This window comes from Triticum dicoccoides, chromosome 2B (genome assembly GCF_002162155.2).
Source record: "Triticum dicoccoides isolate Atlit2015 ecotype Zavitan chromosome 2B, WEW_v2.0, whole genome shotgun sequence".
In the NCBI taxonomy this organism is placed as follows: Eukaryota; Viridiplantae; Streptophyta; class Magnoliopsida; order Poales; family Poaceae; genus Triticum; species Triticum dicoccoides.
Genome location: NC_041383.1, coordinates 575,656,111 through 575,668,490, shown reverse-complemented (window position 1 = coordinate 575,668,490; position 12,380 = coordinate 575,656,111). Strand labels below are relative to the sequence as shown.

At 46.7% G+C, this 12,380-nt stretch overlaps 1 protein-coding gene across 1 annotated transcript; it reads right to left on the bottom strand.

Annotated features, from left to right (window-relative positions):
• Positions 1-396: 396 nt before the first annotated feature.
• On the bottom strand, positions 397-2,337 carry LOC119364962 (UDP-glycosyltransferase 73D1-like). Its single transcript, XM_037630536.1, has one exon. The coding sequence runs from the start codon at positions 2,218-2,220 to the stop codon at positions 754-756; it is 1,467 nt and encodes a 488-aa protein (XP_037486433.1). The 5' UTR covers positions 2,221-2,337; the 3' UTR covers positions 397-753.
• Between the last annotated feature and the right edge of the window lie 10,043 nt (positions 2,338-12,380).

Sequence of the window (12,380 nt, the reverse complement as noted above, 5' to 3'; positions counted from 1 at the left end):
GTGTCTCAGCTGCTAATCCGTGAGACCTGGTCTAATAAAATTCTTTTCCGAGGGAGTAGCAGGAAAAAAATCCTTTTGAAGATAATTAGTTTCCTTAACAACCAGAATTAGTTTCCTAAAATTCTGACAGGATCAAAATAAGGGATAGTTTATAATGAACTTCAAAACATAATCTTTGTCAGTTACATATGACGTCATTAATATATTTTCTTTGTTGATTTTTTTTAAATTTAGAGCAAGCTCATTTCAAGCCATGCAAAGAAGAAGAAAAGTCTTCAAATGCCCATTGCTATCTATGCATCATCCTGTGGAACGTTTGGAAGGAGAGAAAACTAGACACTTGTATTTTGTCGGTTCTAGAAGTAGGCAAGTAGCCAATCTTGTGGATCATTAACGAGCTGCCACAAATCTGATGTATATTTTCTTTCTATATTTGACACCAACGAGGTCACCACTGGCCACAAATCTTTGTGTGATTTTTCTGTCGGTTCTCGAAGCAGCTATCTTGTAAACATTCTCTAGACTTTCCTTATTCAAATGGTAGAGCACCTGCCGGCTTCGTTATCTTTTTTTACGAGGCAGGCAGCGCTAAACAAGAGACTTGTAGACTGAGTTGGCATGAGACACAGTTGCAGCTAAACAACAGTTGCAACATAGTCTTGATCTTCCAATCAAGCAAGAAACAGCCCCAATATGTCCATCAATGAGCGAAAGCAGCAGAATTTATTCTGGGCCGACATGCTGCGCTAATTTTCAGACGACGGATTGGACCAGCTTGTCCAGATTCATGCACGACGACCCGCCGTTCTCCAAAGCAGCCTTCGCTTTCGCCTTCAGCTCCTGAACCTTCCTAATCCTATCTTCCCCTTCGGCTCCTCCGTCCATGAGCTTCTCCAAGGCAGTCTTCACCTGTTCCATCCCGACCTCGGCCTTCACCCCGCCGCTGCCACGCGTCAGCACGCCCTCCGTGGGCTTGGTCACGCCGACGGAGACGCCGATCCCGAGCACGTTCACGATCAACTTCTCGTTCAGGAACTGCTCCGCGGTGAACGGCCAGGCGGCCATGGGCACGCCTGCGGCGACGCTCTCCAGCGTGGAGCCCCATCCGCAGTGTGTCATGAAGCCCGCCACGGCCGGGTGCGACAGGATGGGTACCTGCGGCGCCCAGCCGCGCACCGCAAGGCACTGGCTGTCCGTGACGCCGTCGGCGTCCGTGTTCTCCTGTAACCACTTCTTGACATCGTCGGGCAACGCGTCGGCGCCCTTGATGACCCACAGGACAGGCCAGGGGCACGACACGAGCGCCTTGCCGAGCTCCATGAGCTGCGCCGGGGGCATGCGCCCGGCGCTGCCGAAGCTGACGTACAGCACGGACTTGGCCTTCTTGGCGTCCAGCCACGCCATGCACCGCGTTGCATCATCTGAGACGTCCAGAGCAGGCACGTGGCACAGGGAGACAGGGCCGACGGCGAGCACAGTTTTGCCGGTGGCAGCCGCGAGGCGCGCCGCGGAACCGTGCTCGAGTTCTTCGAAGCTGTTCACCACGATGCCGTCGACGGCCAACTCGAACTCGCGGAGCTCTTGCAGACTCTCCTCGTCGATGGAGCAGGACGGTAGGAACTGCAGCGGAAGCTGCCTCCTCGCGAACTTGCAATCGAAGGGCGGCAGGACCGGGACGTCGAAGAGCTCGTCCAGCGACGCGACCGCCTCGTGCGGCTTGTGCGTGTGCAGGTACTCGCAGCACAGCAACGCGAACGCGGAGAAGCCTTGGAAGATATAGCAGGGCGCGCCGAGCTCACGCGCGATGTCACTCGCCCACGTGTTGCACATTCCGGCGATGATGCAGGTCGGACGCCGCGGCGACTTCATGAGTCGGCAGTGCCGTGCCACTGCGTCGCCGAATCGCGTGGTGGCGTCGAAGAACCTGGGCACCAAGTCGGGCGAGGGGACGTGGTCCAGCCTCTCGCACCCCTCCGGCAGCCCGGCCTCGGCGGACGGGTACGGGATCACGGAGACCTCGATTCCGGCAGAGTTGCCCTGGGCGCCGACACGGTCCACGCGGCTCTGGACGAGCTGCGCGCTGGCGGGCGTCGTGAGGATGGTGACCGCGGCGCCGTGCAGGGCGAGGAGGCAGCCGATGTCGACGATGGGGATGATGTGGCTGGTGGTTGGCCATGGGATGACCACGAAGTGAGGCTTTGGGGACAGGGTCGCCTCCATTTTTGGATGCTTACAAGGATGCGCTCCGCGTAGCCCGTTGGTTAAGCGTGATTGTGCCGGACTGCTGCGGCCGTGCACCTCGTGCCTGCTGTGTATATATAGCCTGCCGAAGATTTGCTACTGGTAAACTGTAGTCATCTCGGTATACCATGTGTACTGGTAGCGATCAAATAATGTGTGCAGGAGATCGTTTTTCTCTGGTCCCTGGCCCTTAGCCGACGCCAGGAGAGGCCATCTTTCAGCGCCGTCCTCCGGCGGCTCCCCTTCACCGACGATCTCGGTCGTCGGTGATGAGAGGGGTCGACGGATCCACATGCGTGGATCATTTTTACTCCCTTATAGTTTAGGTTTTTAGGTTGTTCATCGTTTTGGCTTCGGCGACAATGATGGCGCTGAATAAAGATTTTTTGGATCCTTCTCGGACGAGGCCATCAGTCCTATGGTTGGGGATGGATTTGAAAATCAGTCTATTCAAGCAATAATGGCGTGGCAGCAGCGGCATCCTCGTGGTGGATCTGTGTCCTCGGGCTCCGCCGTTGCGACGACGTTTGCTCCAACGTCGACGCGGAGCTTGGGAGGTAGTCCAGGAGCGGATGCAGATTGTGGTCTGCATCGACGTCATCCGAAAGACGAAACGTGTGCTGGCTTCGTGGTTCGTGGATGGCAGGTATGGTTTCCTCCTTCGGCGTCTTAGTCGTGTTGGGGTGCCAGATCTGGAGTACGATGGCGTGTCCGGGGTGTTGCCCTGGTCTGATTCGTTCAACGGCAATGACTTCACTTTTGGTGAGCCACCTTGAAGGTCCGCAAAGCTGCATATCAGCGATGGAGCCGCATCGAGCTCGGGTGAGGAGGTGATCCGTCATTCTTTTCTTCGTGGCTGTTGTGGTGGTGCCGAAGGCAGGTGATGGGCGTTTGTGTCAAGCTCGGAGATGTTCTGCTATCTTTTCAGTTTTGTCATGTCGGTCTTCACGTGACTTGTACTTTGTTCTTTATGATATGCATGAGACACGTATTATCATGAAAAAAATGTGTGCAGCAGTTTAAAGTTCCACGCGCTGATTTATACTATACTGCATGGCATGAGGTGTAGTCTAGAGTGCATCTTCCACGAGCTCATTTGTAAGAAGATCGGCATCTTCCATGAGGTCATTTTTAAGAAGATCGGTCGCTGAAATGCACTGGCTTAAAGAGATCCGATCTTGTCATAAAATAACCAAATCAATGTATGTGACAATTCTTTCCTAATCTACCAAGATTGTAATCCTAGCGGCACATAATGGGTTGTTGTCACGTGCCAAAAATTATACTGTATTCAGAATGGAGAGAGAGAGGAGAGATGAATATGACACGTGGATTCGCAGTATCAATGAGAGTAGCCGATGATTGTTTCGGGGTCATCCTTTTTCCTGGTGTGGCAAATGTATTTAGGGTAGGAATTGTCTAGGATCAGTAAGTACAGGGTATAGGATTACTTTAAAAAAAAGTTTAAAGTTTATTTTCTGAGCTCATTCAAATAATAACTATGTAGACAAACATATAGGGAAAAAATATTTGTGCGAACAAAACAACAATTTTTTTATTCGAGGAAACTAATATCTAAAACCACCATAGACATACTAAGGCCCCTTTCGAAACTTCTCTCCCAGCTTCATCGGCTCCGCGCATGGAGCAGGCCCGAACGCCGCAGCTCCGAGAAGCCGGCTTCGTGGAGCAGAGCACCCTCGCAGGTCAAAAAATATGAAGCTGTACGAACCTTGCTCCCGAAAGAGAGCTGCTATACACACGACGTTTTTGGACGATGCATGAACGACGCTCCACATCCAGCCATTGAATCAGGGAATAAAGTGCTTCACATCCATCTGATTGTAAATCGTGCATGCATCGTGCATGGAGTGTCGTCTGTCTAGTATTTTCGCTCCCGAAAATCACCAAGTGACCTCGAGGCGGCGTGCCGGTTCGCTCGACATGTCCTGTCTCCCGATACGTCCTCCAAAAAAGTGTCACAGAATCACTGATGATTAGGTGACAGTAACATAGCGGAGGGGGGATTTACCTCTCTAAGGTGGTTAGGGTCATGAGGCGAAGCTTCTAGGGACACAAGAGCAGCGGCGGTGATGTCATGTTTGTCATTCAACATTGGACCCATGTCTTAGTTTTATGCACAATAACACAACGGAAGTATGGTATATGTGGTGGATTGCAAGGCGGGGCGGCAATCGACATGCATGCGATAACAAGAGTGGGGATATCATCGGGATGGTAAGGGCCGCGGCGATGGTGAGGATGGATAAGAGAGCCACGCGGTGAACAAATAAAGAGTGTGGCGTTGGACCTAAACCCAACGGTTTAACAAGATCGACACTGCGAACCAGCATGTGGTTGGATGGTTAGAAGAGTAGTGGTATCACCAACTCACCAGGTTAAAGTCCTAGACTTGATGTTGGTGCTCGCATTTGTCTGGATTTATTTCGGGATGATGTGCGTTCAGTGGGAGGATACGTTCTTATCGACTATGAAGGCATCTGGGGCGACTTCGTCAATAACTCAAGATGATGTGCTGCTCGGAGGTGCTCATAGGGTGTGTGCATTTATAGGATGAGTGTGTATGCGTATGTATGAGTATCTGCATGTACTATGTTAGAAAAAAAAAAGATCGACACCTTCCATGAGAAGAAAAAAAAAACCAGGTGAGTGTGCATGTTAATTATGTGCACGACATCCTGGCATTAATGTACCGGCGGCGCGTAGTACAAATCGACCCCGTACTGATTCAGAAAGGTGTTCCGTTGGATATCCCATACTCAAGGATTGATGTGAAAGCAAACAAGACTTCAAGTTTAATAGTGCCACTAGGAATGTTCTGTGCAGAGGAACCTTCTTTAGCGTACTTGGTTTGTTACGATCCACAACAACTAAATGGTATACTTGATTGAATCGTACACCTGAACAGGACAATGCACGAGCTTATCTATTCTGATCATGGTGTACGTCCATAGCACAACGTGTGCCGGTTCCACAGGATCAACCTGTTGATCTAGATTCATGTAAAGACAACTGGATCTTTCCTTGGACGTACTCCTTAGTTCCAGAGGATTAACACAATCAGACTGCCCCACGATTTGGTAGACTGCAGCACACTATGACGAGCCATCCAATGCGGTCCAGCCCTGATCAGGAGGTGTCTTTGTAGCCAAACTATGGACGTTTTGCTTTTTGGGCAATGCGGGCAGACAATAGAATCATCCGAAAATCAAGCACGCTAAAAAGGGCTTGCCCTGAAACATGCCTGACCCTTTGTTTTCTTTTATTCGATCTTATGAATTCTCATTTGAGTGACAAGATTTAGTTTTTTGTTGTTGTTAAAACACATAGTAAGAGCATTGCGCCTTTCATTAATTAAGAAGAAAATTGTAGCTCAATTAATTACGAAAAAACGAATGAAAGAATATACAACAAGTGTCAAGCCCATTCTCAAATATCGAAACACACACAACCTACCCCACTCTCCATCGAATGTGTGCCAAAAGGAGACCTGCTAAACGGCGCCTTCTGCGGATTTGAGAAAAAATCGAGCATTTGAAAAAAGTTCATCAATTTTAAAATAAGATTTGAGGATTTGAAAACAAATTCATCAATTTTGAAACAAATCATAATTAAAAAAAATCACGCAATTGAAAGGTTAATCGATCTTGAAAATGAAGTTGACAGATTTGGAAATAGTTGAAGGATTTTTAAAAAAGTTTGCGGAGTTTGAAAACAAATCATAAATTTGGAAAAAGTTTGTGAATTTGAATATATATTTGCATTTGAAAAAAGTGCACTAGATTGAAAAAAGGTTAATGTGTTTGAAAAAAGTTCAAGAATTTGGAAAAATTCTGAATTTGAGGAAAGTTTCGAATTTGAAAAAGTCCACGCATATAAAATGAAAAGGAAAGGAATAGAACAAAAAGAAGAAAAAGAAAGAAAAAATATAAAGAACAATAAATGGAAAAAGAAAAGAAAAGAAAATGAAATCGAATAAAAAACCCAATCCAGAAAACAAAACAAACAGGTACGTAAGCTTTCCAAAACCAAACCGGGAAGCTTCTGGAAGCTTTACAAAACCGAGGAGGAATCTTCCGTCTCGCGCGCTCCATGGGTCAGCCTGTTTAGAATCGAATGTGTGAGGGGGCTGTGGGGTGGTGCTGCTTTGAGAAATAGCCTTAATCGGACGCTTAAGACGCCAAATAGGAGCTATCTCCAAAAAGCCATAAAATGACGCAAACACAGACCAACAAGGGAGCCCGCTAAGTCAACCTTCTACTAGTGCCGGAAATAAAAGGTTGTGACAATCATGGGAGGAACAAACCCAAGGCTCTCCTGCACTCGCTTGAAGAAACATATACTCCATATGACCTTTCACCAATTGCATCAACTTTTTGTGGCAATATCGCAAATCTTTATTAGGTCGACATAATGTTTATAGGGATGAAAAAAAGATCCCCGGGTTGCCTAAATAAGCATGGCGGCCACCCCTAATGATAGTGCATGCTTTGTAAGATTGTGAGCCTCGGCATTCGAGGTTCTAAACTAGGCTAAATTACAAGAATTAAAAGTAGAGGACCGTTCTGTTATTTCATGCGCCACAACTTCATAAGTTACAGTGTCGCCTTCCTTTATAGCTTCAATGACGACCTTGAAATCGGATGCCACGAAAATCCAGTGTATATACATGTCCTCGACCAAAGGCAAGGCCTCCCTGATAGCCAAACATATGAGCCCCCTGTAAGGTACCTGTTTGGTCATGACATATTGCACTTACAACCCCCGCTCTTGCAAGTGAAGCATCAACATTAATTTTAGCACGATTGTCCGGAGGGGGTAGCCAATTAAATCAACTTTCATGCTGATGACCAACCCCATCGCCCACATGGCTCAAGGCCATGAAACTTTCGGTTGGCACCCACGTGCAAAATTTTCTTTTATTTAGATTTTTTGCTAAATATATATATATATATATATAAATTATAGTTAATTCAATAATGGAAGAACTAAAATATTTGTCTATTATAAAAAATATAAAAAATTAAATTTCTTGTACTTGTAAAATATGTTTTTGTATTTTAAAATATGTGTTCACTTATTTTGAAAAATTGTCCCTGTAGTTAAAAAGCTTTTGTATTTTTACAAAATTTTCATATAGTTTTCTTAAAATAGTTTTCCCCTAACTAATCATGTATTTTAAAAAATGTAAGTTCTCACGCCTTTTATTTTACTAAATGTCCGTATTATCAAGAGTGTTTGTCTATTTTTTTAAAAGTATTTGTCTAATTTTGAAATGGTTCATGTCCTTAAGCAAAGCATTCTTGTATTTAAAAAAGTAATTTTATTTCTTTATAAAAGAAATGAAAAGGGGAGAAACAAAAAAGTATAAAATAAATAAAAGCAAAAAAATAAAAATAAAATAAAAAGGGAAGTTCACCAAGGGGATTTTGTTCTATTCTGGTCAGGTTGGTGGAAGTTGTGGGAGCATGATATTCCACTACAAGAGAGGTTTAAAAGACATTATTTTCATATGGTGTGGATGGGTCTTTGTCTGTTGAGGAGGTGTTTGACTGTGAGGACAAAACCATTTTGTTTCATTTGCCCCTATCTGAGCGGGCTTTTGCTAAATTCTATTACCTATAAAATCTACTACTGGATCATAGTTTGCATCAATTAGGCTGATTAATGTCATTGGAAGCAAGGTTATGGTGTTTATAGAGCTAAGAGCTATTATATGTTGATACACCAATTTGTTTTTTCCAAGCCCTTAATTGGATCTAGAAGAGTGCTTACTTTCTCAACATTAAAGTTTTTGCATGGTTGTTAATCATGGATAAGCAAAACCCTAAAGATATGTTGTAGAGAATAACATGATGGTTTATGATGGTACTCACTGTATGACTTGCCCAACTAGAGCCATGGAGGACAGAAAGCACCTATTTTTCCAATGTAACTTTAGTGTAAGTATACATAATAATCTACAAATCAATTGGCCCACGGGGCAGGAAATGAGGGACATTATAGTCTAGGCCAAACAAGATTTTGGCAAGCCTTTCTTTTGCAGAGGTAGCTTTTATTGCTTGGTGGAATATTTGGCTCATAAGAAATGCAAACATTTTCATGCAGGGAAGGCCAGACTTTGCAAGATGGAGGAATTACTCCATTCATGATAGTATTTCTTTGTTGGTTCAAGATGCACTTCTTAGACAGGCCTCTTTTTTTGCTACCTTAGAGGGGCATTTGTAAGTTTTTCTGTTTTTCTTCTCTTTTGGCCAAGGTATCCTGTAACTCTTGTATATAGGTTCTATTCATTTTAATAAAATGGAAGATTTGTGGGGGTTTTTCCTACAATGTACAGTAAAAATTAGAAAAAATAATTAGTATAAAGCTAAAAAGACAAAAAGAAAGGAAAGCCTATACAAAGGCCACACAAATGAAAATGGGCCTGCCCATGTAGGGCGCTTGTGAGCGATTTGCAATATCATGCGACATTTGGATATCTCCATACATCTAACATTCTTAAGAAGTTGATCCCCATTAATTCTAATTTTCTTAACATGCACAATGTCCACATCAGCATCCATGCCACATCAACAATTCAGTTCCCACTACCACTGGCAATCCTTCACATCAAGATTTATCAACATGCAGTGTTCCACGAAAACAGATTTGACACCTCAGCTTTCTAGAAAAAGAATAAAAGGAATCTCAAAGAAATCGTGTGATTTATGAAGCTACCGATTGTTTCCCCTTCTACGTGACCTCCAGGCTTCAATAACCGACGAGTCCATCTAATAGATGCCACAAGGAGAGCTCTTCGCATCGCAAATCCGCATAGGCCGCAACCTCCAGGGCTCCACTGTGCGCGGAGTTCGCCAAGGCAGCCCCAGCTAGATCTGGTGCGGGATCACCGCTGCTGCCATCTGCCGAGCTTCTTTCTCACCGGCTAGAGTTAGGCACGCAGCCTGCCGCCCCCCACAATTCCATGTGAGCCGGCCAAGTCCATCGGCGAGAGGAATAACACCGGCGTCCGGACCAAGATGCCTCCCTTGCAGCCTACACGCACCCAGCACCGGCCGCCCCGGCCACCTCCAAGTGTGATGACTCCGATTCAAGGACGACTTCCCAACACGACGCCGCCGCCGGATCTCAAATGACCTCAGGCGCCCCCGTTACAGGCTACACTATCCCTTTTTGGAGTTGCATCGTTCTCATCGTCTCCCACCACTACTTGGTATCCCCTCCTTTGCTCTAAGCTAGATCGTTTCATGTTGGCGAGGTCACATACAGTTAATCACGCTTTGTCTTGCATTGTTGATCCCAAAAGGACATATGATGTATCATGGTACAACTAAAGATGCATACCAATATGATTATTTCCCATATGTTTGAGAGCATTATATATTTTTTAAACTTGCAGAGCCTTCTCTTTGTCATAAAGTGGGTAAGGACTTTGGTCTTATTGTGAATTTCATTTGAAATAGCAAAGATAGAAAGGAGTGGATCACGAATTTAGGTTTAAATAGCAAAGATAGAAAGGGTTACATATAAATTAAAAAGATATTACTAATGTGTTGATATTGTAGTAACAAACTTTCTCGATCTATATTACCGTCTAAACAGATCAAGACCTAGATTACATATTAAAAGTACGCTCCTGTTTTGTCATTTATCACTACGTCAAGTATATCATTGACTCGAAATGGTGCTTTGTGCTGGAAAACTACTTCATGTCTGCACTATAGATGAAGGTGTAACCGAGGCTGTGGCTAGCTTTATATCTGTCTGATACAATCATCACCCAGTTATAAAAGCTTCCTGATTTGATTAGTAAACTTCATTGTTCATTCTGGACTTTATTTGCAAGGTAACGATATCTTCCACCTACTAACACAAGAATAGGTCATCCTTACCGATTTGACTTTATTTGGCTACATCGAAAAGTTACATAAATATGTTGACTCCTCCATGGATGTTATTCAATGTATCGGCACCCACCTGCTATCATGACAGATATATGAAACCGATAGGGTATCTCTTTGGCGACACATATGATTTGTTTTAAGGCAATATTGTTGTACCTTTCATAGGATTGTTGATCTGCCTTGCAATGCTGGAACTTCCTTTGGCTTTCATGAAGAAGAGGCATCTTAATAATGGGAGAGATGGAGATTGTTAAAGGAGATATCAATAAACTATTTTTCATGGAAAGTGCCATTCCGGGCCTGCTGCATTTGGAAACTACCGTTGTTGATGGAATCCGGATGACTGGAAAGTCATTTAATTTGCTGGATAGTTAATTTTTATGGTAGTGTATTCTTTCCTCTGAACTCAAAAATTATTTCCATGTGACCAAAAGAACACGTTAATCATCAAAATTGTCATTTTATAGCCGTAAAATCATTAGTGTTAATTTTTAATCATATATTCCCGCAGCAATGCGCGGGGAATTGTCTAGTATATATGATATTTAAAGCGGCTAAGCAGGGGCTCCTCCTGTGCGTGCGCAATTGTGGAAGACAGCTCTTCGCTGACTGACACGGAGCAGTAAACAATAGTGTTGTGAACAGTACATTCAAATGAACAGTTCCTAATAACAATGCGTGAGTGTGAACAGTACCTGCATCCCGCTCCCCCGCTTCCTAGGGTTTCCCCGCCGCTGCCGGCTCCCCCGCGCGGAGCCGCGGCGGTGGCGGCCGGAGCCCGCCGGAGCTGCCAGCCCCCTCCTCCCCCCGTTCCCCTTCTCCTCCCCCAACCCCTCCTCTGCGCCCTTGTACCCCCGCGCTGCCTCCCCGAGCGAGGCCGCCGGGGGCCCTTCCTCCGCGCGCCTCCAGCCCCTCCCCGCGTCCATCCCTCCTCCCGCCGCCGTCAGCCTGCGCCGCCCGTCCTCGGTCGCGTGATGCTGGCGGCGGTGGGCTTGCCCTTCCCCGCTCGCGGTCCTTCCCTGCTCGGGCGGTGATGGCCGGCGGCGGTGCGCCTTGGTCGGTGGCGGTCCGGCGTCCTGGTGTGGAGGCCGGCGGTGCTCGCCGTGGTGGTGCCGTCTCTTGGCAGCGGGGTGGTTCGGTGGTGCTGGCCGGCCGGGGGCGCGTCCCCGGCCCAGATCTGGGCCCGTAGGGTCCCTTCTGGGTCCTTGCGGGTCGGCTCCGGCGCGACCGCGACGCTCTCTGTATGAGAAGGCAGGGGAGCGGCTTGGACTGGGACAGCGACGCCGACGGTGTACCAGCTGCTGAGCGGAGGCGGGAGCTGTCCGGGCCTTTGAGGGCCCGACCGGGCCTGTGGGGCCACGGGCCCGGTAGGCTCCTGCCATGGCGTCCGGTCGGCTACCGGCGTGGACGGTGGAGGTGGGGCCCTCCCGTATGCCAACGGTGCTGTTGCCCTAGTGCCGGCTCCTCTTCTCCGTTGTGCAGACCATCTTCGCGGTGCCGTGGTGAGACAGCATGGGAAGCTTCGTGTCCGTGTTGGCGCAGGGTGGTGGTCGGTCTGGTGGCGAGCTCCGGAGTGCCTGAGGTAGAGGCTGGGATCGGAAGAAATCTCTGTTGGCATGGCTGACACCGACGAGGTGGCGCCTGAGGATGCCGCCGGACCTTCCTAGAGGGCGTCGGGGCTACCCTTCCTCTCTCCTCGCCGTGTACCGGGGGAAACCCTTGGCAGGAGCGTCGTCATCGTCACGTCCCTTCTTGGAGGTGTTGTTGGGTACCGGCACTTTGGAATCTCGGACTTGGTGGGCGATCTCCGGTGGACGCAGTGGTCACGAGGCTTCGTCGTTTTTGTCGATCCGTCGTATCGGCATTTGTTTCTTTTCTTTTTCTCTTTCCTTTCTTTTGGGCGTGTTTGTGCTGCTTCCGCCCCAGCCTCTATTGTCGGATGTATCGGTTGGTTGCTTTGTAATACAAAGCGGGGGAAACCTTTTTTCTTAAATAGTACCTGCATGTAAAAAGTACTCCGTGCAAACAATATTTTGAAAAATAATGTAAACACACTTACAAAAAATGGTACAGACGGTAGTTACCTATGCAAATAATATTTTTCATATGAATGGTATATTCGGAAATAAAAATACAAACAATTTCTTAAAAAAACTGGTTTTCTACACATCAAAGACAAGAGATGCTTCTACTAGGTTTGCGCAATTTTCA